The sequence below is a fragment of the Glycine soja genome, chromosome 3 (assembly GCF_004193775.1).
Source record: "Glycine soja cultivar W05 chromosome 3, ASM419377v2, whole genome shotgun sequence".
In the NCBI taxonomy this organism is placed as follows: domain Eukaryota; kingdom Viridiplantae; phylum Streptophyta; class Magnoliopsida; order Fabales; family Fabaceae; genus Glycine; species Glycine soja.
The window spans coordinates 9506514-9534123 of NC_041004.1; the positions used below are offsets into that span (position 1 = coordinate 9506514).

Here is a 27610-nt window from a genome sequence, read left to right on the forward strand (position 1 = left end):
CTGCAGTTTCCATTCATGGCCCTACTTATTTCAGGTATCATTCCTATTTGTGGGTTTTAGTTTTGTTAGTCAAGAAGTGGACCAGGCATGCAACTGATTAAGCCCATTAAGGGTGTGCTTATGTCTGCAAACCAACCGCTGCCTATAAATAGGAATAACTGGAAAGTGTAATCAGTATATGGGACTTTTGGAAACTGAGAAAGCGGTGTAAGGAGTGGATCCAAAGCAGTGTATTAGTTCCCAAGGAGCTTCTCCCTAGTTTCATTAAATAAAAAACTCATTCTTTCTCGCTGTTAAGATACCAGTTCTATCAAAATATCAAATCAAGCATACACATCAGCCTTCCAAAATAAATGAACAGGTGAATTCTACAGGGTATAGGACGGTCCCTTGCACTATTTTCTGAGTGGAGACGAGGGAGGAGAGGGGAAGAGAGGTACATTTCTCAGGTACACACAAACTCATTCTATTTTAATTGTTTCGTTCTTTTCTTCTTTGCATATGATTTAGATGAAGATTGCAAGATTGTTTCCAGGATTAGGCAAAGATCGTCGTGGACATGGATGGATTCAAGCATCTCGATCTCCAGCAGGTATACACATATTATAAAACCTTTCTAATATTAAATTGTGTGAAAATAACCAACGTGGGTGTTACACTAATTAATTATGCGTTTATTCTAAATCAAGAACCTTAATTTCTTTCATGGAACAAGAATGTTTGTAACTAAATTACGTTCCAAGATTATGAATCCCCTTCTTTCAATTTCACCGATTAATTAATTTTGTAAATTCTTGGAAAAAGATTTGCACTAATTGCTAATGGATCTCTGGGTCGAATTTCTATATGATTAATTTGGGTTTGTGTTGTTATAATTGCAGTGTGAGAAATTTAAGGAATTTGGAGCACCTGAGTTTCATCATGACTGCGCGAAGGAACTCGAAATTCATAGTGAGTTCAAAGTCTGCTAGGTGGCCCTATTCATAACACGTGTGAAAGGTAAGTGTGCAAATCACTATTACAAAAAGTAGTTTTAACATCGGCTTATTAACATCGGTTTTTTACAAAACCGATGTTAAGTTAAACGCGGTGGCATATTTGTAAATAAAGTATCATTCTTAACATCGGTTTTCCAAAAAACCGATGTTAACTAATGATGTTAACATCGGTTTTCCAAAAAACCGATGTTAACATATCATACGTTAACATCGGTTTTTGAAAAACCGATGTTAACAAATGATGTTAACATCGGTTTTCCAAAAAACCGATGTTAACTAATGATGTTAACATCGGTTTTCCAAAAAATCGATGTTAACGTGTATGCATTAACATCGGTTTTTCAAAAAACTGATGTTAATGCATACACGTTAACATCGGTTTTTTGGAAAACCGATGTTAACATCATTAGTTAACATCGGTTTTTTGGAAAACCGATGTTAAGAATGATACTTTATTTACAAATATGCCACCGCGTTTAACTTAACATCGGTTTTGTAAAAAACCGATGTTAATAAGCCGATGTTAAAACTACTTTTTGTAATAAAATAAGAGGGAAACTTTATCTCTTAGCTACAAGATAAAAATATAATGCTAATATCCTAAAATATAGTTTATTAGAGAAAAGATGAGATAATTACATTACCCCCTATCCAATCATTATATATGTAGGCCAGCCTGTAATAAATGCTATAAAATTTCACTTATTTAGTATATGTTGGATAAAATTAGTTAGAAGCTATGCATAACTGAAAATTGATAATTAAAGTTGAAAAATTAATTTATTTAATTATAAATATTTGATAAATTTAGTTGTTAAAGTAATTTAAAATTATATACCGACATAAATAATATATTTAAAAAATAATAAAAAATTGAATAAATATTTGAAGAATAAAAATGAAATAAAATATAAAAAAATAATATTTAGTATTTTAAAAAATATTATTTCAATTAATGTTTAAAAAATATTAGAAGTTACTAAAAAATATTAAAATTATTTTAAAAAATTTGTTTACGGAACAGTTTAACGAACTTCTCAACTAATAAAAAAATTAAAAAATAATTAAAATGACTTGCTCAACTTAGTCTAATTTTAAGAAAATGCTCGTCCTAATACGTACGTACGTAGCTCTAGCTAATTAGAAAGATAGTTCCTATATATAACCATGATTAACCTTAGCAAGTTAATTACTAGCATATTAGCTTTCCTTGTGTATTTTAATTAATTAAGTTTTATTCCTGCTTTGAAGCCTATCAGGTGGGTTTGGAAAAGTGTAGGCGATTCAGTAACACTTACTCCATATTCGTTCTTAGGCAATTCGGAGATAATGATAGTTTAGTAATTTTTTACTTCAAAAATTGTGATAATGATAGTTTATTTCATTTTTTTATTTGTAGTATTATTTTCTTAATATGCGTATTATTGTACACCCCCAATAAGTAATATGCATAGTCTAAACATATAAACTATCTTAACCAGTTTTCAGACTCGACTTTAATCAGAGTCAGAGGAATTAAACATGAGATAAGAAAATGAAAAAAAAAAGATAGAGAAATTATCTTATAAACCCGATGAATAAAAATTAGCTTGGAGTCCGGGCAAATCAGCGAGACAGGAACAGCCCTAGCGCGGACCAAAGCCGGTGTTCAATTTCCATCTTCTTCCGAACACGCCATTTTCGTCTACGATAAACGCTCTCAGGTTCATTCCTTCTTTCGTTCGCTTTTCCGCGTCACACTGTGCTACTGCAATTCCTCTTTGCAATGCCAGCGTTTTCTTTAATTTTTCATTGTTTAGCCGCCAATCGTAGTTTAGATAGTGAAATTTCGAGTAACTTTTCAGTCAGCGTTAAGTGATTTCCTTGGAATCGAGCAAGAGAGAGCCAACTAACTCGTTCCCGCTATTGCTAACTGTTCTTTCTGAAGTTGTGTGGTTTGTATTTTCTTCTAAATCTCGCATTCTATGTTTTTGTATTAATGCTCAAGTGGCTGGACCTTCATTTGAGTATTTTAAATTTGTGGCATATTTCCTTATTTCCAAATCTCTCTGTTTACTGATTTGCATGGTATCCATGTCCGGAATTTCATATATAAAGCATGAAAGCAAACACTCCCGTAGGTATTGATTTAAGGGCTATTATACCGAGTTCGAGACTATGAAATTGCACAACTAGTGAAGTAATGCTATTTCCTTTCTTTTGTGTTCTCATTTGTTAAAGTACATGCTGACCTGCTATTGTAAATGTTATATCTAAAATTATTTGATGCTTACTACTTTCATTATTTACTAATTTTCTGGATTTAAGGGTTATACTTAATTACTTATTATTAATTTAAACTGTCTTAGATGTGGGTTTGTGTTTTCGGATTGTTTTTGTGCTCTTTTTTCTCTTATATGAAAAGGTCAATAGATTGCCCACTCCTAGATCTTTTTCTTAGTAGCTTGTTTTGGATCTTTAGTTTGTGCTGCTTATTTATTGTTTGTATGCTTGTTCTTATTCCATTTAATTTTATATATTTTAAAAAAATTCCATTTAATTTCTTAATAAAAAATGTTAGTGATTAACATTTGTCTTATTTTTAATTTGTTTATCCATATCATTGATGATTAATAATTAATTTGCTTAGTAGACACTTTTCTACAAATATATGCCTTCTCTTTTCTTTCTAATAAATAAGCAGAGAGTAATGAGATTTGATTTGTCCAATTAGAGAACACACACAAAACTCAGCGCAGTCGTGTTTGAATCCCCACCTCCCACATCTCTCGTGTGATCTTGTGAGAGGTAATAGAAGTTGTGTGTATAATTTAGAATAAATTGTTCTCGTATCTTCTGAGCGCTTGTTATACTTAATCTTACTCTTTTTTTTTTATCATACACAAGATTGTCTTATGTAGGTGTTCATTCAGTTATTTCTTTGATTCTTGTTTTCATTTTGGATCGTGCTGCTCATCATCACAGGTACAAATGTTTGTTACCAATGAATATTTTTATTACGTGTTCACTGCCATTAATGACAATTGATATATGCTATATAAATTGTGTTCATGATGAGTGAACCTTAGATTCCCGTTTGAGATTGGATGCAATGATTCTTGCGGATAGTTTGCATTAATCATTGTATTTAATCTTGAATTGTCCGTTTGGACAGTTTGGGGAGACTGATATTTTTATGGTAGATTCATGTGTTAAGGTTAAAATTATTTTGTTTAATTTGATGAAATTTCGGTAATGCATTTCTAGTTGTTCTCTGGGTGCATACTTGATTATCGGAAAATTAATTTCACCGATTTCATGTTGTGTACTTGGAGACCAATGCGAAATGCTGCCAAAATTTTGTCAAATTTAACAAAATAGAATTAACCCTGATGTATGAAGCTACCATAAAAGACGGTCTTCCCAAATGGGATAGGGCCACACCTATAATAAAAAAGTGAGATTTTCATGCATCGAATAACTTTGAGAGTATGACCGAGTTATTACTTAGATGGATCGAAGTTGGATGAATGAAAGTCGCATCAGCCCAGAATATGAGGAAGGCGTCGAGCAATTCTTACAATTTGCTTCACAAAGAGGTCAACCGGATGAAGATGGAAAATATTATTGTCCTTGCATCAATTGTTTGAATGGAAGACGACAAATACTGGATGACATACGAGAGCATCTGTTGTGTGATGGAATTAAGAGGAATTATACGACGTGGATATGGCATGGTGAAATGACAGACATGCAGAGTGGGTAACAATCCGAACCGTTTGATGTAGAAATGGGAGATCGCTTGGAGGATATGATTCGTGACCTTGGACAAGAGTCTTTTCAGCAAGCACATGCCCCTATGTATGATACATTACAAACTGATTCAAAGAAACCTTTGTATCCGGGGTGCAAGAATTCGTTGACGCTGTTGTCGGCAGTTTTAAGTCTGGTTAATATCAAAGCCAGATATGGGTGGAGTGACAAAAGCTTTAGTTCACTGCTTCAAGTAGTGCACGACATGCTTCCAGAGGAAAACACATTGCCTAAAAGTTACTATCAAGCAAAGAAAATATTGTGTCCCATGGGTATGGAGTATCAGAAGATTCATGCTTGCCCGAATGATTGCATATTATACAGACATCAATTTCAAGAAATGTCGAAATGCCCTAGGTGTGGGGTATCACGGTACAAACTCAAGGATGATGAGGAGTGTAGTAGTGATGAAAACTCAAACAAGGGCCCCCCAGCGAAGGTGTTGTGGTATCTTCCGATCATTCCAAGGTTTAAGCGTATGTTTGCTAATGGAGACGACGCAAAAGACCTTACATGGCATGCAAATGAGAGAAACTGTGATGGAATGCTTCGTCATCCGGCTGATTCCTTGCAATGGAAGAAGATAGACCGTTTGTATCCGGATTTTGGCAAAGAGACAAGAAATCTTAGGCTTGGACTAGCCACAGATGGAATGAATCCATATGGCAATTTAAGCACGCAACACAGTTCGTGGCCAGTTTTGCTAGTGATTTACAATTTGCCTCCTTGGTTGTGTATGAAACGAAAATACATGATGTTGTCTATGATGATAACGGGCCCAAGACAGCCAGGAAATGACATCGATGTTTATCTCAATCCCTTGATTGAAGACCTTACAAAGTTGTGGGACGAAGGAGTTTTAGTGTTTGATGGGTTTCGAAATGAGACATTTAATTTACGTGCAATGCTTTTTTGTACCATTAATGATTTTCCAGCATATGGGAATTTGAGCGGTTACAGTGTTAAAGGCCATCGTGCATGCCCCATCTGTGAAGAAGACACAAGCTACATACAACTGAAACATGGAAGAAAAACAGTTTACACTAGGCATCGACGTTTTCTTAAACCTCATCATCCTTACCGACGATTGAAAAAAGCATTTAATGGAAGTCAAGAGCATGAAAATGCACCGGTACCGTTGACTGGTGACCAGATTTTCCAGCGGGTTCAACACCTAAATACAATATTTGGAAAGGTCCAAAAGAAAGACAAAAATAAGACTTGCATATGGAAGAAAAGGTCGATTTTGTTTGATCTTCCGTATTGGGTTGATCTAGATGTTAGACATTGTATTGATGTTATGCATGTGGAGAAAAATGTATGTGATAGTCTCATTGGGACGCTCCTTAACATTCACGGCAAGACAAAAGATGGTTTGAATACTCGTCAAGATCTAGCTGAGATGGGTATTCGAGCGTCGTTACATCCAAGGTCTGATGGTAGAAAAATATACTTGCCTCCAGCTTGTCATACTTTGTCCAGAAAGGAAAAGTTCAGTTTTTGTCAATGCCTACGACGGGTCAAAGTTCCACAAGGATACTCTTCAAATATTAAGAGCCTTGTGTATTTGAAGGATCTTAAGTTGGTAGGCTTAAAGTCTCATGATTGTCACGTCTTGATGCAACAATTGTTATCGGTGGCCATACGAGACATTTTGCCTAACAAAGTCAGGCTTGCCATAACTCGGCTGTGCTTTTTCTTCAATTCTATATGTAGCAAAGTTCTTGATCCTGTGAAGTTAGACGAACTGGAAAATGAGGCTGCTATTATATTGTGTGAGTTGGAGATGTATTTTCCGCCTGCATTCTTTGACATCATGGTTCACTTAATTATTCATCTAGTCAGAGAAATCAAATGTTGTGGTCCTGTTTATTTGCGGTGGATGTATCCGGTTGAGCGATACATGAAGATCTTAAAAGGGTATACCAAAAATCTACACCGTCCTGAAGCATCTATTGTTGAAAGGTACATTGCAGAAGAAGCCATTGAATTTTGTTCAGAGTACATTGAAAAAGCTAAACCTGTTGGGCTTCCCGAGTCTCGGCATGACGAAAGAGTAAGAGGTAAGGGTTCAAGAGGACTGCATGTCATCACTCCAAGTGTAGAAGATTTGCAACAAGCTCACTTGTATGTGTTGAATAATAGTAATGAAGTTTTGCCATACATAGTTCGTCATGAAAATTTAGTCAAACAAAGTAATCCAAAAATGTCGAAGAACTCAGTGTTGAAAAAACATAACAAGACTTTCCTAGATTGGTTTAAACACACAATCTTGGCTGATGATAATGCTTCTGAAATGTTGAGAAAGCTAGCAGATGGACCTAAAAGAAATGTTATAACTTGGCAAGGATATGATATAAACAAGTATTCCTTCTATACAAAAGCACAAGACCAAAAAAGTACAATGCAAAACAGTGGGGTTACCCTAAGGGCTGAATCTCAACACTTCGCTAGTGTACATGATGACAATCCTTGTGTAGCTTTCATCCCTTACTTTGGTTTCATTGAAGAAATTTGGGAGCTTAACTATGTCAAATTCACTGTCTGTGTTTTCAAATGTAAGTGGGTTGACAGTAATACCGGTGTGCGGACCGATGATGTGGGATTTACGTTGGTGGATCTTAACAAACTCGCATACCAGAATGATCCTTTCATTATGGCAGAACAAGCGAAACAAGTATTTTATGTCGAAGACCCTTGTGATCAAAGGTGGTCAGTGGTTTTACATGGAAAAACAATAGGTGTCAATGTTGAAGATGATTATTCATACATTGATACTTATGTTAGTCCTTTGTCCACACAATTGTCACCTAATGTCATCGGAGAAGAAACTGACGATGTTCATGCTAATCGTAATGATCACGATGAAGGAGAATTAATTAACATCGTCTAATGTAATTTTTTTTTATTTTGTACTTAATTTCAATTCATTTAATTACATTCATACGCATTTATTTTTTATAACATATTGAATTAATGTTTTTTTTTTCACAGCCAAATGGCTACACAGTCAAACTCTCCTCCGCCTCCTCCTCCTTCTACTGGTGTAACATCGCATTCGTCGTCACCACCATTGAAGCGGACTAGAAAGGCCTCACGCCTAAGATTATTGGCGACTAGACCAGTTGGGGCAGAGAGACCCCTTGTCCGTGTGGATCCTGTTACTGGCAAAGCAGACGGTCCCCACAGCAAGAAATTTAGAACATATTTAGGGATCATTGCTCGTGATAAGGTGGATGTCACATACGAAAATTGGAAGCATGTCCCTATTACTCAGAAGGATTTGATATGGGAGGATATTCAGGTATCATGTATTATTTCATGTTCCATATTGTTTGTTAGCCAAATATTTGAATTTAGTATTAATAAAACCTAATTTACTCTTTGTTAGGCTGAATTTGATATCCCTGAAGCATCTGATTTAAGGACAAAAAAGAAAATACTTCAGACTGTGGGGGAGCGGTGGAGACAGTTTAAGTCTGATTTGACGTCGAAATGGGCACTTGCAGCTGACAAGGATAGTGTTGATGACACTGTATGCAAAATGTACGGCATTAGCAAGGAGAAATGGACCCAATTTTGCCAGAGCCGTAGAGACCCTTCATGGGAGGTAACTAATTTGGGATTTTCATTTTTTTAACTTTAAATGAACTTATTATAATACATTGTAATCATGAGTTTCATTAATGTTTCATTTTTACAGAATGTTCGAAAAAAAGCACAAGCTGTCCAAAAACAAAACACTGCCCCTCACGTGATGTCTCGTGGGGGTTATGAATATTTAGAAAAAAAGTTGATGGATGAGAAGAGAAAGAAAAAACTAGAGGAAGCAACTCAATCCGGAAGCACTGACACCGTCATTGATCCTCCATCTCCCATCAAACGACACGTGAAGTGGAAGCTAGCCCGCACCAAGAAAACTGGTGACATGACATCTGAAGCAGCAAAGGAAATTGCTGACAAGATTGTAAGTCACTTTCAATTCATAATTGTAATTATTTTTTTTATTGTGTGATTAAGTATAGAATAAATGTGTTCTTCACAGGATGCGCTTGAGGAGCAGGCCTCACAGGGTTCCTTTGTTACCCATGGACGTCATGATATACTGACTGCTGCCATTGGGCGACCAGAACACCCTGGTCGTGTGCGTGCTGTAGGAGCCGGTATAACCATCAAACAATACTTTGGATCAGCTTCAAGGACCTCCTCCATTGCTCCCGAATACCTGCAACAGTTGACGCAACAAATCAAGGACCAACTAGAGGATTCAATCACAGAAAAAGTCACTCGACGGCTAATGTTATCCTTCAGCCAAATGCAATCACAGGGACTCGCACTGCCTCCTGAACCTGATGTTGGTCCTTCAGCTGCTCGTGTCAGCACAAAGGAGAGTTGTGTTGATCCCTCAAGGAACGATCTAGACACCGGTGACTCATACAAATGTGGGTTGTATATTGAAGAATATCCTTCTCGCCTGGTTGCCCTGGGAAGAGTTTATGAGGGATCTACAACAATTCACAACATTCCTTTGCTGCATGATCAAGTTAAGGTTAGTGTTGAGGAGATTAGAGATGTAGATGCTCCCATTCCTGTACCCACTAAAGAGGTTAAGGTCGTGGGACAGGCTCTTAACACATTCCTTGCTTGGCCGACACATCTAGTCAAGCGTTTATCAGAACAGGTATTTTAGTGTCATTAAATGCTTATTTTTCCAATTAAAATGTTTACTGTGATTAAATTATGTCAATTAATTATGTTGGATAAACAGGGAGCTGTGAGACCCGCGAAACCTGCAGATAGGCCGGATGATGAGGTCGATGATCCGCTATATCTAATGACATTGACCATTCCACAGCTTTTTCTGAAGCCATTGCAGGTTATGTGGGATGCTACCTTGTTTGGCCTATTTAATGAAAACTTTCCCTTGTACATAAAGCATGAAGATCTGTCTGAAATTGCACATGGTGGTCAATGTCTCAGCATATCTGTTATACAGTTGTGGATTATGTAAGTCAATTTAGATTATTGTTAGTTACCTAATTTATTGTTTTACCTTCATGCATAATTTACTTTGTGTTAACAATAATAGGCATATGACTGAGACAAGTATGCGAGCTGGGAATATCGATGTGTATGGATTCCTCGAGCCACAGTCTATCCAGAGATCTGGCCAATCACAATTTGAATCAGAAAATTACATTAAGAACTGGATGCAAAATTCAAAACGAGATGTGTACCTAGGAGCCTACTTGAATGGGTAACTTAAACTCAACAAATGAATTTAAATAATGTATAATAGTATAATAACATATATTGGTCTCCACTGCAGTGCACATTGGCAAATGGTCGTCATTTTGCCTAAGGAAAATGTTGTCATTTGGTTTTGTTCGTTGCATAATAAGCCAGACAACTACCTCAAAGGCATAATTAATAGGTCAGTGTTGTTTTTTAATATATTTGCATTAGCATTAGTCAGGTAAATCAAAATTTTAAATGTACAATAAGAATCTATGTTTGTATTCAATAGTGCTTTGAAAGGACTTGACGATACTCAACAAAGTAAATCCAAGACTCCTGCTAGGTGGATTGTTGTTAAAGTAAGTTATTTAAACAATATGTTTTCACTTATATTTTAGTATTGTGTAGACTAGTTTGTACTGAACGTTGCATATCTAAATTTCATAATGTATTTAGTGTAATAGACAAAAAGGAAGCACTGAGTGTGGGTATTACGTCATGCATTGGATGTCAACTATAATCTTAGGAAATTTCCAGAATAATTGGGAAATGGTAATTTTTAATTCACCAAATTTCATATTATTATGATTGCTAATATATTATTAACTTATGTTTTATTATATCATGCAGTATTTCACTGATCCTAGACCATTGGAACCAGAAAGATTGAAGGCACTTCGCAACCAGTGGGCAAAGTACTATTTGAAAGTGAAAAATGAAACTTAGGATGTTTAGACAATCTTGTAATTGTAGTTTATATTTACTTACTTAATTTACAATTCATGTCTCAACATTAAATATGTTTTAAATTCATAGTAATTAGTAAATTTCTTATTGAATTTTCTGGTAAAAACTGTTTCAAAACAGAATGAAAATTATATGTTGTGTGGTCTGATTTTAAAATTTGCAGGTTATTTTTGGGATTTATTGAAAAAACAGACATCATGTTAAAAATAAATTTCTAAAACAACATCAGTTTTTTAAAAAACCGATGTTAAATGTTACTTACAACATCAGTTTTTTAAAAAACCGATGTTAAATGTCACTTACAACATCAGTTTTTTAAAAAACTGATGTTAAATGTTACTTACAACATCAGTTTTTTAAAAAATCGATGTTAAATGTCACTAACAACATCAGTTTTTTAAAAATCGATACTTTCAACATCAATTAATAACCGATGTTGAAAGTCTTAAATAACCGATGTTAAAACCTTATTTTCTAGTAGTGAATAGACCCACATTAAGGTGCAATTAATTAAGTAAGGTGATGCATTCTTGCATGCAAAACTGCTCCTTTTGGACCCACTTTGGCCATCCTCGTAACCCTAGCGAAATCTACCCTCGTAGGACCATGATTCTACTATGAATTTCGTGTTCCATCCTGCAGCCATGGCTGATAGCAACTCTGGTACCCCCAATTCCTTTAATTTCTCACACTGCAAAAACAGCAATAAAAGGCCAAGAATATCAATTCATCATATTGAAATTCAAACAGAAGATATATCCATCCATTTGGTATGTGTTTAATTACTACAGAATCTTTAAGTTTATAATTTATCAATTACCTTGTTGCATGCATAACCAAATTTACATACATCATATACAACCAAAGTTGTAACTGTGCCAAACAAATTACGTATATACAAATCAAGAGGGAAAGAAAGGGATAAAGAACAATAAAAGAAAATGAAGCAGCTAAAGAACGAAAGTTATACATTATTATGTGATTGATGCTTCTCTTGAATTAAAGGGTCCTTACTGATTTAACAGTGTCGAGGTAGGCTTTCAATGCTGATTCTGGACACCAAACGAGCTTCATGGTGTGTGAGTGAGTCTTTCTTTTTGTTTCTTTCTCTCTAGCTATGCACAGTTATATATCTTCACTTTCTGAGTTTTTTTGGATATTGTGTGAGGGTGATTAATAGAGGTAGTGAGGGAACACTTTGACGTACCGTGTAGAGTTAGGAATATATATATATATATATATATATATATATATATATATATATATATATATAGTAGGCAGTTTGATTTCTTAGTTTTTAAAAAAAAATTAGTCACATATGTTAGTTGTGGCCCATAAGGAAATATTTATTGAGGAACAAGAAAGGAGTTTCTGGATAAACTTGATCATGTAAAGAAAAATGTATGTTATTTATCTACTCCTTATCTATGCCTATAAGTTCGAACTTGAATTGATTTGAGAGTGGAAATTCTTGTAGGTGACATTTCCAAAGTCATGGTGTTCAAAGACTGACATAAAAGGATTACATTTTTTTTATCAAGATTGTAAGATACACTTGATTGTTACATCTAAATTTTGGTATACGGAATAAATTGAAATAAAAATAACTTTAATTTTAAAAAATATTACATTTAATATTAAATAATGTTCATATATTTGTCTGGTGAATAATGTATTACTGATCACATTAATTGTTTTCCTTTATTATTTTTTTAAAAGTTGTAGTGGTGTAATGATTTAGGAAGTTATTAAATAATTTTAGTTATAAAAAAAATTAAGTTCATTTGTCCGAATTATCATTCATTGGAACGATATATTGAGGTAAATAATGTAATGGCGGCCTTTTTAAAGTATGCTTGTTCAAATCACCTACTCTCTATTAATCTTCCTTTAATATACATGTTATCAATTTTAAAATATGTACTACTTACGAGTTATAAAAGTTCAAAGTTGAAAAAAAAAAAAACAAGACATCGTGCCTTTGTTTCTCCCTCCCAGAATGTAGCTTAAGAAGCTAACATTATACGAAAAATGTGTTTTGTATAATAGTAAATTGGTTTATAACTAAACTAAGGAATTTGTTTCAACATACAATTTTGACTTAAATAATTTTTTATTGTCAGTAAAATACATTATCTTGATTTTACTACTTAAATTAATATTGTTTCTATATTAGTACCCCCATACTTTTTATATTTTAATACTCACTTTTAATGAAAGATTCATAAATGATTTATAATTAATGATGTGATACTCTATCCTTATCAAATGATATGTAATTGATGATATGATACTTTATTAATTTGTTACGACATCATTTAACGAAATTTTACTTATCATATATACTAAAATATATCTAACATAAAAATGTAAAATACAAAAATAAAAAGGAATGATAATTTTAAGTAATAAAACCAAAAATGAAATATTTTTCCGGTAGTAAAATGTTAGTTAACCTATAATTTTGTTAATGCCTTCAAATGTGCATAATGTGGACTGCAAATCTAATTGTTATCATGATTGAAATCCGAATGAAACCACTTTTGAGATTAGAATAATAAAATACTATTGGTTTATTGGTATGTTTGAGTTCACATTCATGGTAAGGTGGCACGCGTAATCATGCTAATTGAACATACAAACCTAAAAGATAGGTTTTTTATCTATTGGAAAAAGTCGTTCAGATCACTCAAACATATATTGCATAAGAAGATGAAGAGTAAGCTTTGATATCAGCCCTCTGTTTTTTCATTTCATAAGAAAATCAAGACAGTTGAAAATTACATATTGGATTTCATCCTTTACTGTTAGATTGACTACACCAACAATATTTGAAGTTAAATAATAACAAGTTAGTAACAAATTACAAGTGTAAATAGTGTAATGAACTGTTTTGAGCACAGACGCACAATTTAATATAAAACTAAGTAAGAAAAATATTGATTTGAAACTGAAAAACTAATTTTTTAGAATACAATTCAGTTCAAAAAAAATAGTTTAGCTCGATTCATAGAGCAATTTGATTCAAACTTTTATAACTTTTTTTCAATTCAGTTTGGTTCGAACGAATTGTTTTTCAGTTCAGCTTAATTCTCACACAATTCAATTCACTTTTTTTGTCCATCCCTCTTCTAGCCGCGTAAATGAACATTTCAAGTGAACTTTATTTTACATAAACACCCCTATAGCATGTCAACAACCATTGTGCTTAGTCTATATACCATACTATTGTGCTTAGTCTATATATCATACTTATAACTTCTCGATATTTAATGGAAAAATTAAATATAAGATATCATTTCCGAGATTTATTTTTGAACTATCATAGATAGATTTTCTTAAATGTAAAAAAGAAATTGAATATAATTAAAGATACATTATAGATTTTTGTAAGAAGCAAAATGAAATGCTATTAATATAGAGATGGACTGGAGTACAAGATGGAGCGGAGTACAAAGATGATATATTATAACTCATTCATTGCATAGATTTATTTAAATATAAAATAATATAGTTTGGATACATTGTATTTATCTTTCTATTTTTTGGCTATCATTTGTCTTTTTCACTCTATTTTTCTTGCACTAAACAAATGATAACTGGGGTTAGTTGCAACTGCATTCATTTACAAGCATAAGGTGATGGGGTAAGAGAGGAGGGTGGACAATAAGTTCGATCTTTCTTTTCTCATACCACCATATAATTAATTATGTTGAGAATACCATAGTTAGAGAGAACTGCCAGGAAATTTGAGTAAAAGCAAAATAAAAAATGATAGAAAATTAGAAGAAAATACTTACACCAAGCAACAACAAAATAAAGACATTTTCACGGTAAATGTCATCACTATGAGAGAAAATCGAGAGAATGCAACAAATTAGCAATATGTTGTCTGAACAAACTAAGAAACGAATCTCTAAAGCTAAACTATACAGCTCTATGATTTACCATTTACTCTATCCAGATTTAATACTATGATAACTATTACACATTGACTATACAAGGTAGTTTGTTACTAAGGTCATAAAAAAAATGATCAAATGTGTAGTTGTGTGTGCAGACAAGTTTTTACCTACGTAGAGGAATCCACATATACAAAGGGTATACGGGTCAATTTGAATGTAGCCCAAAAGATCTTTTACCTTCTTATCTACTAGAAAAAGATCTTTTTTTCTTATTTTTTAAGAGTGTTTGGTTATTAAAAAAATTTTAACTTTTATAAAAGTAAAAGCTCATCTTTTGAAGCTCAGATTTCTAGTTTGTGAAATTTTTGGGAATATGTTCCCTAAATAATGCTTGGACAATTATGTCCTCAAAAAATTTCAAAATGACAAAGCATGCCCTCCTCATTTTCTAAATCCTCAAAATTTCTCTCTCTTGTTCCTCACAACGTGTTGTGCCATCCTCAAAATTTCTATCTCGTGCTTCCGATCATCCTTCGTCATTCTTTCTGATCATCCTTCGTCATCTCTTCTTCTTCCTTTGTTTGCATCACAAGTTAACCAATTCTTCATTAATTTATTTTTCTTCTCATTAAATTTTGAATTGTTATGGATTAGGGTTATGCTTTTGTTTGTTTCATTAAGCTTGTGAGATGTCTCTCAATCAAGTTCTTGTGAAAAGAAAGAAAGCATAATGGTGAGAAAAAAATACCGAGATTATGTTGAAAGTGTGCATAGAAGAGGTGAATGCTGGAAACAAACCTCACAACCACTTCACTAAGCTTGGTTGGGAAAATATTGCAGAAAAGTTCAATAAGGCAACAAATTTGAGATATGAATATAAACAATTTAGAAATAGGTGGGATTCTTTGAAAAAGGAATGAAAATTATGGGTTAAGCTTATCGGGAAAGACACAGGTCTTGGCTGGAATGGGAAGAAGAAAACCATTGTTGCTAGTGATGAATGGTGGAAAGCCAAAATTCAGGTATGTATTATTCAACGAAAATAGAGTTTTTGTGGAGGCCAGTCTTTTGTTCTTTTATTTTTTATGTGTGATTCTATTTCAAAGAAAGAAGGATTAATAGTTTATCTTGGAATTCTAATAAAAAAATAGATAATCATGAAATTGAACAATGTGTTTTAATTACAAAGATTCTTGATCTATGAAAAAAAAAAGATTAATTCTTGATTTTAGAACAAAACAATTACGCACATTTAGTTTATGTTACACACATTTTTTCACACAATTTAATATCAGAAAGGTTTTATCATATGCTTACCTGCTAGAGAGATGCCTGAATCCATGTCCACAACGTTCTTTTTCTAACCCTGGAAATTAAAATTATTGAATTATGCTTGAAATTAATCGTCGTACGTCTAAATCATATCCATACAGAAAAAAGAACGAAAAAAAAATAGGTGTGTATACCTAAGAAAACTTTATGTGTTCTCCCTTCTCCTTCTCTAGGCTTCGATGGTTATCTTACTCATTATGATACTTCTAGTTCTAAAGAAATGCAATTCGATCTTCGCATAGTCTTGGATATATAAAAGATACAAAGATAGCATGAGGTTTATAATTTTCTTATCTATTTCTATTTTCAATTGATTAATATATTTATTAATAATTAGAAAATAATTTTTTTGGACATATTTCATGCTTTTAATTAAGAATTTTAAGAAACAGTGATAATATCTTTTGTTATTTTCTTTAAAATATGAAATAAAGTTATAATAATGAAAATTTTTTAGTTATTAAAAAATCAACTAAAATAGAAAAAAGAAGAGACAGTAAAGCACGGCCTAATGTTTTCAAGGTAGAGGGAGCAAAAATAATTTATTTTGCAGGAGCTTAAAAAAAGAATTAATAATGACAACAAAAATTATTAATTTTTTGTTTAGATAAAAAAAATTAAAATGAATTTAAGAACATGACACATTTTTTTGTTATTTTTTATATATATTTGACAACATTAGCCTCTTATCTAATTTGAAGTTAGAAACTATGGGTATTATATATCATATTATGTATTTCCTTCAAAAAATTAAAGAATATTACACTATTATGTATGAGAATTGAGACCCACGATGAGCTTATACAATAAAATATGTGTAGTGTTTTTCTTTGTTATATCAACTGACATTGGGTTTGATTCTGACCGGTGTTATGATGAAATTTCCTATAGGTTAAATTCAAGTCATATTTATTTAAATTTGATTTTTTTTTAAATTATTATTTTATATCATAATTCATCCAAATATTTAATATGGTTAAAAAAGTATTATCAAATATCTAAAAATAATAAAATTGATTCATTTAATATCATCAACATAATATTTTAAAATTGACTAATATAAATTAAAAAATATGAGATTTATTATAATAATTTGAATCACACAATTTCCTATAATGTGATCATTAATATCATAAACATAAATGAAAAAAAAGGTAAAACAAATAACAATCTACTTAAAAGTAATATTCTAATAAGTTCAATATTTCAATCCTTAGAGTTCCAATATTAATGGTATTTAAAGTCAAATCAAACAATTATCAAAAATTTGTTTGATTTGATTTTGACTAGATCTATAAATTTAAATCTATGACCCAACCGGTAAGATTTTGATCGATTTGTTCGATTTTGATCCACATAAATAAATGACTCAATAAAAAATCAAACCAAATACATGAATGAATTAATCAACACTGTTCGAATCAAATTTGATTAATTTGAATTCCCGAGTGACCTCTAACCATAAACACCCCTACATAACATCTAACATCTCTACACAAGCGGATGAATAAATATGTTTCTGAGCTCTTTTTTTTTTAATAGCCTACAATACGCACACAAAAACGTTGCTAATTATTTTGGTCAATGTTTACATCTTGACGATCAACAAAAGTAATTTAACATCTCGACCAAAATTGTCCATCTTTCAAATCAAGGATCAAAATTTCAATTTAACCTACATATAATTTAGGAATGATTATTTAATCAACTAAATATTAAAAAATGACTAAATAAAATTAAAAGTTTAATGTTCATGTACTGATAGTATCATATAGTTTTATATTGTCATTCAATCATACATCATTATTTGAATTACATTAGAATAAATATTTTAAAAGTTAATAAATTTATCATACATGATAGATTAAGATTGAATACAACTTTTTACACTAAGAGTGTATTATCTTTTTTCTCTAAAAATCAATACCTGAGATTGAATCTTGAGTATACATCTACACTAAATATTTAGCAGGAGGATTTAGTCAAAACAAATATTTAGTGAGTTTTACTATTTATAATAATATTTTATCCCACTCAAGCATGATTGTCTTTGGAAAAAATATATGTGGTCTATAAATAATAATTTTGATGATAAATACATTTGATTGCAAATTAATTGATCCACATATATATATTTAATATTTGGTTTTCTTAAGTTAATTCATTTGTCTATGTTAATGGCACTTGACTACTTCATTCAATAAATATATTTGATTGCAAATTAATTAACCGATATATTGAATATTTGCTATTAGAGCGAATCTTTTCCTAATAATTTTTTTGTTACGATTTTTTCTAAGAATTTACCAGTTAATTAATTTAAATACTTTGAAAGAATGATTCATAGTTAATCTTGAAATTGAACAAGGTATTTTAATTACAAAGATTCTTGATACATGAAAGAAAAAAAGAAAGATCAATTCTTGACTTTAGAACATAATTACACACAATTATGTAACACACAATTGTTTCTTCTCATACAATTTAGTATTAGAAAGGTTTTGCATATGTTTACCTGTTGGAGAGATGCTTGAATCCATCGATGTCCACGAAGTTCTTTGTCTGACCCCCTGGAAATTAAGAATATTGAATTATGCTTCCAATCTTGTCAAAATCAGTCTCCATAGAAAAAAGAACGAAAAAATAAAATTAGAATGAGTCTATGTTGTATACCTGATTCAATCTCAGCCGTTAAAGTCTTGAACTCCACGTGTTTGGTAGCGATTCACGTGTTTGGTTTTCTTCAGCACTTTCGCGCCTAAACTTCTTCCCAAAGCCACCACCTTCTCTTCTCTCCGCACTCACCACTTTCCGCAGAAACCAACTTCCACTCAAATCATCGCTCGCCACATTGAAACGTGACGGCGATGTTGTCGTTTTGGGCATCGAAACCAGCTGCGATGATACCACCGCTGTTGTCGTAAGTAATCTTTCCTTCGCTTTTTTTCATTCTTTCTTATTTTTTTGCGTTTGATGGTTTGGTTTGTCGTTTAATGGCTTTTGTGTGTGCTGTATAGGTGAGAAGTGGCGGTGAAATTCTCAGCCAAGTAGTGTCTTCTCAGGTATGGTGTCGTATTGTATGTGCTGAATTTGCTTTCGTGGTTTTTCCCAGTCAAGTGTGAAAAAATTGTGGATTTTGGTGAAATTGATGCTGAATTAGTCCTATTACCTGTTTTGAGTGGGGAATATTAATTGATGATTCGTTTGTGCGAGTTTGGATTGGTTAAATGAAGATAATATTTCAACTTTGCAGTTTCCTGAATAGAGGTTTTGAAAGAGATGAAAACGATTACTTTTACAAAAAAACTAAATAAATTGAAACGAACTTGAGTTTAAAAGTTGCAATTAGTATGATATATTTTTTTAGTTCTTGTTTCCTCAACACCAATTTTGTATGTGCATGAGCTTTTGCCTTTATTAAGAAGTTAATTCAAATACCTGAAACTTTATATATACTATGTTTTAAAATTAGAATTTTGTTTTCCTAATTAAGGAAATTTCAAAGTGGCAGTTGGTCAGAGATATATAGATAGATATTTTTCGGGGGGTTTAGATTGCTTTGAACATTTGGTATTAGAAAGGTTGGTCTTGCTTACTGCCTGTATTTGAAAATTTTGCTCTAGAGCATTTTTGGTGGTGCATCAGCTTAGATATTAGATGGGTGGGTGAGACTTTCTTTGAATGTGGTAATGCTATATGCATATCCCAGGCCAGAAAAAGAACATAGAAGGGGCATTCTAGGGAAGCATAATAAGATATTATAATGTGACAGAGTAAAAACAAAAACCAAGTAAGCAAATTGCAGAGGTACATAGGCATGATTGACACAAGTCATACAACTATCTATGAAGAGTTTTAATTTTAGTTCAAAAAAAGAGAATTTATTTTCATATTCATTCATACTAAAGAATGTTATTATACAAAAATTATGTAAAATAAAGTATTTTAGTTAATTTTAATTTTTTTACTGGTTAAAAAATTTATTTGATTGTTGGATAAATAATTTTTTAAATACAGCTTCAAGTGCTTATAAAACACTATTTAAAATTATATTTTTTAAAATATTAACTTCTAATTTATAGTTTTTTTAATATTTTATTTCATTTTTATTCTTAATATATTTATTAAATTTTCTAATTATTGTTTTTAAATAAATAATAATTTTATTATTTTTCTGTTATTTTATACTTTTCGGTTACTTTAACAACTAGTTTTACTAATAATAAAAATCTTTTTAATTACCATTATACAAAATTAACAAATACGAAAGGAAATTAATAACTATTTAATTTGAATTGGTAAACAATTTATCATAAATATTATGTTATTCGTTTTTAAAATAGTTATTCTTCCATATTCTTTTTTTTACATAAATATTATTTTCACTCATTTATTCAACTTTCTTTCTCCTTATTATATAAATTTTATTCTTACTCATTAATTTTAAGAAACAATAATTACTTCTCCGAGAACTCATTAGGAATATAATTAAAATCATAATTACTAATAAAATTTCTATGAATTTTCAACCTACTATATACATATACACCACATTATCTTTTTATTATAATAAATAATGAGATAAAATAATCACCATATAATAACGTGTCCCACTCAAATTGCAAAAGTTCAACCAAGGCAAATATGAACCCTAGAGAACCAATTTGTGAGCAAACCCCTGAAATCCAACCAATTTTAGAAAGATTAAATAAATTATATCCCCAACAAAAACCCCTTATATGCAATTTTAATAATTACATTATAATTCCAACATTTGCTTCTTAATTCTTCTCCTTCCTTGGCTATTCCTTTGCTTCTGCACACAAAAACCATGTAAATATGATCATAAAGAAACAAATTGAAAAAATGATAATATCCTCGCTCATAAAGAAACAAAAAGGGAGAAATGTTTTTTTTAATCACGTCCAAAATATGTTTTGGAGGTTAATAAATTTCCTTTTATAGCTATCGTGTAAACAATCAAGTTATATCTCAGAATTAATCTTTTTTTATTTACCGTGGAGCCAATATTTTATTAATTATGCACATAAATGTCGTTTGAAAACAGAAACAATATATTTACGGATAAAAATCTTTTAGTTGTAAGAATTAATATTTTGATTTAATTGAGGATTGATAACAAAACATATGTACGAAGTTCCTAGAGATAAAATGAGAAATTAACGATTTAATTGAATTGAGATGTTTCTAATTAATACCATCTCAAGTAATTCCTCATATTCATGCAAATCCAATTTATATTTGGAGCACATAATTTGATTTTGGAGTAATTTATGCTTCACATTATATTAATTTGAATTTTATCCGTAACCAAACCAAACAACTGCAGGCAAGTATCAATCGATGAAACGTGACTTTCAAAGCTCAAGAAACACCGCTAGAAAATAAATTTCTTTTAACCTGGGGTTATCAAGGATTTACAATGTTAGTTATCCATGTTGAAACTACTCATGTTAAAAAAAGTCTCAACATTAACATCAATTTTCTAAAACTGATGATAATTAAATTACACAACATCAGTTTTGCTAAAAAAAAAATATAAAATATGTAGAAATTTACCTTGACTTTTTTATGAAAACCAATGTTTTTTGTATTATTTTAATATCTTGTTTGTTTTTGTAATTATCCCAAATAACCTCTAAATTGAAAAGGAGAACATAGTTTTTATCAACCAGTTTAAATTTTGTCCCTAATATATAATTGAATATTTATAATGAATTATAAGGAAAATAAAAGTCAATACATAAAATCATTTGTAACCTTACTAACTACTCTACAATTCTAAAATTAATTAAACTCTTAGTGTTTGATTTTTAACTTTCAAATAATATCTTGTCCATTGAATATGAATTGTCTTCATTGTCTCTAGTTCCAATGATCTTTGGTTAGTCATGATATAATAAAACATAAGTTAATATATGAGTCTAAATAATAACAATTATAAAAAAAAATTGAATTAGCTTTGAAGTAAACAATTACTATTTTCCAATGGTCTTTGGTTACTCATGATATAATAAAACATAAGTTAATATGAGTCTAAATAATAACAATTATAAAAAAATTGAATTAGCTTTGACATCCGATGCATTAGGTAATACCCAGATTTAGTGTTTCCTTTTTGCTTATTACACTAAATTGAATAGGATATTTAAATATTCAAAGTTAACTGAAGCGTAATAAAATATAATTTTTAAGACATGAAGTATTATTTAAATGGTTTATTTTAACTACAATCCATCTAGCAACAGCCTTTGATTTATTTTCTTGAGTGTCGTTGAATCCCTTCAAAGCACTAATTAAGAGAAACATGCATGTGCATCATATAATAAAAATATTGGTGTTAAATTGTAATCATAAAGTAAATGTATTACAAAATACAACTGACTTGTTAATAATTTCTTTCAAATAGTTGTTGGGCCTATTATGCAAGGAACAAAACTAGATGATAACATTGTCCTTAGGCAAAATGACGACCATTCGTCAATGTGCACTGCATTGGAGAACATTAAGTTATTATAAAGCATACATGATTTAAATTGATTTGTTCAATTTAACATACCCATTCAAGTAGACTCCTAGGTACACATCTCTTTGTGAATTATGCATCCATTTCTTAATATAATCTTCTGATTCAAATTACAATTGCCTCGATCTTTGTATAGACTGTGGCTCGAGGAATCCATACACATCGGCATTCCCCGCTCGCATAGTTGTCTCAGTCACATGCCTATTGTTGTTAAAATATAATAAATTATGCATGAATATAAAACAATCAGTTAGGTAATATACAATAATGTAAAGTGACCTACAAAATCCACAATTGTATAACAGAGATGCTCAGACATTGACTATCATGAACTATTTCAGAAAGATCTTCATGCTTTATGTACAATGGGAAGTTATCATTATACACCCCAAACACACTAGCATCCCACGACACCTGCAACGACTTGAGAAAAAGTCGCGGAATGGTCAATGTCATCAGATACAGGGGATCGACGTCAGGATCTAACATATCTACAGGTTTCGTCGGTCCCTCACCTACCTGTTTATCCTACACAGTTAATAAACATTAAGCGAATGACAGTCAAAACTTGATTTGTAACAAATCATTTATTAAAAAAACATAACAAAATACTTATTCTGAAAAAGGCTTTATAAGATGTATCACCCAAGCAAAGAAGGTGTTAAGTATCTGCCCCACTAACCGAACCTCTTGAGTGGGTATAGGAACGCGAGCATCAATATCTCAGACTTCCTCAATACCGACCTTCACTTGATCATTGCCCAAAGCAACATTGTGGACAGTAATCGACTCCTCATAAGCTCTTCTAAGAGCAAACAGTCGAGAAGAACTGTCATCGACATACAACCCATAGATGTCCTTTGTGCTGACACGAGCAGCAGAAGGACCAACCTTAGCCTTAGGAGGTAGTGTGAGTCCCTGTGATTGCATTTGTGACTGCATCTGGGACTGCATCTAGCTGAAGGACATCATTAATTGTTGAGTCACTTTTTGTGTGATTGAATCCTCCAACTGGTCTCTGATCTTGTGTCTGCTACCCTAGGTCTTCAGCAGCCCCTTGAAGTCGGTCCAAAGTAGTGTTTGATCGTGACACTGGCTCCAACAGCACGGGACATGACCAGGGTGCTCTGGTCGCCCAATGGCAGTAGTCAGTACATCCTGGCGTCCATGGGCGATAAAGCTTCCCTGTGAGGCCTACTCCTCCAAGGAATCCTGTAGTCAATAGACGAAACAAAATTGGTTTACTCATCCAACAATTATTATAAAAAAGGACCACTGACAAATGAAAGTGACGTATAATCCTGTCTGCAATTTTCTTTGCAACCTCAGACGCCATTTGACTAATTTACTACGTGCGGGCCATCTTTCACTTCACATTTCGTATAATAGGAGTGGAGGATCAACGACTATGTCAGTGCTCCTGGATTGAGCTGCTTCCTCCAATTGTTTCTTTTGCTTCTCCTCCATCAACTTTTTTTTTTCTAGAAAATCATAACCCCATGAGACAACACGTGAGGGACAGTGTTTTGTTTCTGAATTGCCTACGTCTTCTTTTGAACATCTTGTGACAATAATATATAACGGTAACTTAATACAGTTGACAGTAATAGGTAAATATGAATTTCAAAAAATAATAAAAATCAACTAACCTCCCATGAAGGTTCTCTACGGCTCTGACAAAACTGGATCCACTTTTCTTTGCTTATTTCGTACTTCTCACAGACTTTGTCATCCTCGCCCTCCTTTCCGTGTGCCAGGGCCCATTTGGAGGTCAAATCTGACTTAAACTACCTCCACCGCTCTCCTACGGTCTGAAGTATTTTTTTTCTTTGTCCTCAAATCGGATGATTCAGAAATATCAAATTTAGCCTATGATACAATAAATACATTTTGTAGTTAGTCAATTAAAAATTAGGATTTTTAGTACAACATATTACAACAACATTCAACATTTAATTGAAATACCCGAATATCCTCCCAGATCAGATCCTTTTGAGCGACAGGGACTTGTTTCCAATTATCATATGTAACATCCACCTTATCATGAGCGACAATCTCTAAATATGTTCTTAATTTCTTTATGTGGGGACCATCGAATCACATGAACCACTAGTCTCTCCACCCCAATTGGTCTAGTAGCTAACGATCTGAATCATGTTTCTTTTCTTGTCTTCTTCGACGTAGACGATGAAGAAGGTGTTGTTGACTCAAGAGGAGGATGAGGAGGTGAGCTGGGTGGTGTAGCCATGTGCCTGTTAAAAAATAACATTAATTAAACAACGTATGAAAACTATATTAAGTTGTATCACTAAAATTAACAAAGCAAGTAAATATAAAATAAATTACATTATACGATGTTAATTAATTCTCCTTCATCATGATCATTACGATTTGCGAGGACGTCGTCAATTTCTTCTTCTCCGTTGGCGTTACTCGACATTTGCATAGAGAAAGGAGTGAGACAAGTATCAAGGGTTGAATCATCATCTTCAATATTAACACCAATTATTTTTCAGTGTAGATCCACTGACCATCTTTCATCACAAGGATCTTGAACATAAAATACTTGTTTAGCTTGTTCTGCCATGATGAAAGGCTCATTCTGATAAGCGAGCTTCTTCAGATCTACCAAAGTAAATCCGAAATCATTGGTTCACACATCGATATTGCTATTTACCCATTTACACTTGAAAACACAAACACTAAATTTTACATAATTAACCTCCCAGATTTCTTCAATAACTCCAAAGTAAGGCATGGAAGCTACACGAGGATTGTCATCATGTACAGTAGCAAAGTGTTGAGATTCAACCCTTAGACTTACACCACTATTTTGAATTGTACTCTTGTCATCTTGTGATTTCATGTAGAACGAATACTTGTTGATATTGTATTCTTGTCAAGTTATAACATTTCTTTTAGGCCCATTTGCTAACTTCCTTAATGTTTCAGATGCATTATGGTCACCGAAGATTATATCTTTAAACTAATTTAGAAAAGTCTTGTTATGCTCTTTCAACACCCTATTCTTAGTCATTTTTGGGTTACTTTTCTTGACTAAAGCTTCGTGACGAACTATGTATGTCAGAACTTCATTACGATTATTCAGTATATACAAATGAGCTTGTTGCAATTCTTCTAGACTTGGTGTGATAACATGCAGTCCTCTTGAACCCTTACCTCCTACTCTTTCTTCATGCCGAGACTCTGGAACCCAACAGGTTTTTCCTTTTCCATGTACTTTGAACTAAACTCAATAGTTTCTTCCGTATTCTACCTTTCAACAATAGATGCTTTAGGACGATGTAGATTCTTTGTATACCTTTCTAATATCTTCATGTATCACTCAACCGGGTACATCCACCACAAATAAACAGGACCACAATATTTAATTTCCCTCATTAGATGAACAATTAAGTGAATTATGATGTCAAAAAATGAAAGAGAAAAATGCATCTCCAACTAACACAAGATAATAATAGCCACGTTTTCCAGCTCATCTAACTTGAGAGGATCAATGACTTTGCTACATATAGAATTAAAGAAAAAACATAGGTGAGTTATTGCATTCCTGACTTTCTTAGGCAAAATGTCTCATATCACCACAACTAACAATTGTTGCATTAAGACGTGGAAATCATGAGACTTTAAGTCAATTAACTTTAGATCCTTCAACTGCAAAAGACTCTTAATATTTGAAGAGTATCCCTGTGACACTTTGACACGACATAGACACTGATAAAAACTTATCTTTTCCTTTCTAGACAAAGTATGACAAGCTGGAGGCAAGTATATTTTGTTACCATCATACCTTGGATGTAACTCGTCTCGTATACCCATCTCAATTAGATCTTGACGAGTATTCAAACCGTCCTTTGTCTTGTCTTGAATATTCAGAAGCGTGCCGATGACACCATCATAGACATTTTTCTCGACATGCATAACATCAATACAATGTTTGACATCTAGATCGAACCAGTATGGAAGATCAAACAATATTGAAGTTATATTTTTTTCCTTCTTTTAGGTCTTTCCAAATACAATATTGATGTCGTCAACCTGCTCAAGAACTTGTTGACCAGTTAATGGTATTGGCGCACTATCATGCTCTTGACTTCCATTAAAAGCTTTTTTCAATCGCCAGTAAGGGTGATAAGCTTTCAGAAAATGTTGATGTCGAGTGTATATTATTTTTCTTTCATGTTTCAGTTGTACGTAACTTGTGTCTTCTTAACATATAGGGATTCACGATGGCCCTTAACACTGTATCCACTCAAATTCACATATGCTGGAAAGTCATTAATGGTACAAAATAACATTGCACACAACTTGAATGTCTCATTTCGATACCCATCAAACACTGCAACCCCCTCGTCCCATAACTTTATCAAGTCTTCAATCAAGGGACTAAGATAAACATCAATTCCATTTCTTGATTGTCTTGGATCCGATATCATTATAGACAACATCATGTATTTTCGCTTCATGCACAACCAAGGAGGCAAGTTGTAAATTACTAGCAAAACAGGCCACGAATTGTGTTGAGTGCATAAATTGCCATACAAATTCATTCCATCACTGGAAAGTCCAAGCCTAAGATTTTTTGGCTCTTTGTCGAATTCTAGATAGAAACTATTAATCTTCTTCCACTGAGAGGGATCAGCTGGATGGTGGAGCATTCCATTGCAATTTCTTCCATCTGCATGTCATGTAAGGTCTTTTGCGTCATCTGCATTAGCAAACAAATGCTTGAACCTTGGAATGATTGGAAGATACCATAACACCTTCGCTAGGGGGCCTTTCTTGGTGCTTTCATCACTGCTACACTCGTCATCATCCTTCACTTTGTACCTTGATACCCCACACCTGGGGCAGTTATGCATTTCTTCAAACTCATTTTTGTACAATATGCAATCATTAGGTATGCATGAATCTTTTGGTACTCCATACCCATCAGACATGGTATCTTCTTTACCTGATAGTAATTTTTTGACAACGTGTTTTCCTCTGGAAGCATATCCTGCACCACCTGAAGAAGTGAAGTGAGGCTT

General features: G+C 32.4%; 1 protein-coding gene and 2 long non-coding RNA genes across 3 annotated transcripts; all 3 read left to right on the forward strand.

Moving 5' to 3' along the window:
• Positions 1 to 1094, forward strand: LOC114405414. Its single transcript, XR_003665204.1, has 3 exons — positions 1 to 449; positions 536 to 592; positions 882 to 1094. It is a non-coding gene; the product is annotated as an uncharacterized LOC114405414 (long non-coding RNA).
• A 2583-nt stretch (positions 1095 to 3677) lies between these two features.
• On the forward strand, positions 3678 to 10436 carry LOC114404934. The gene is made up of 8 exons (XM_028367652.1): positions 3678 to 3785; positions 3885 to 3962; positions 7785 to 8094; positions 8182 to 8400; positions 8494 to 8757; positions 8836 to 9471; positions 9559 to 9788; positions 10427 to 10436. Exons 3-8 carry the CDS (start codon positions 7789 to 7791, stop codon positions 10434 to 10436), a joined length of 1665 nt encoding a protein of 554 aa, XP_028223453.1. The 5' UTR covers positions 3678 to 3785; positions 3885 to 3962; positions 7785 to 7788.
• An 83-nt stretch (positions 10437 to 10519) lies between these two features.
• On the forward strand, positions 10520 to 10881 carry LOC114406147. Its single transcript, XR_003665385.1, has 2 exons — positions 10520 to 10580; positions 10659 to 10881. It is a non-coding gene; the product is annotated as an uncharacterized LOC114406147 (long non-coding RNA).
• Positions 10882 to 27610: the final 16729 nt, after the last annotated feature.

Excerpts from the sequence above, each read along its gene's own strand:
- LOC114404934 (XM_028367652.1), top strand. The coding sequence starts at position 7,789 with ATGGCTACACAGTCAAACTCTCCTCCGCCTCCTCCTCCTTCTACTGGT. Across the intron at positions 8,401-8,493 it reads GTAGAGACCCTTCATGGGAG|AATGTTCGAAAAAAAGCACA; the intron begins GTAACTAATTTG and ends TCATTTTTACAG. Across the intron at positions 8,758-8,835 it reads AGGAAATTGCTGACAAGATT|GATGCGCTTGAGGAGCAGGC; the intron begins GTAAGTCACTTT and ends TGTTCTTCACAG.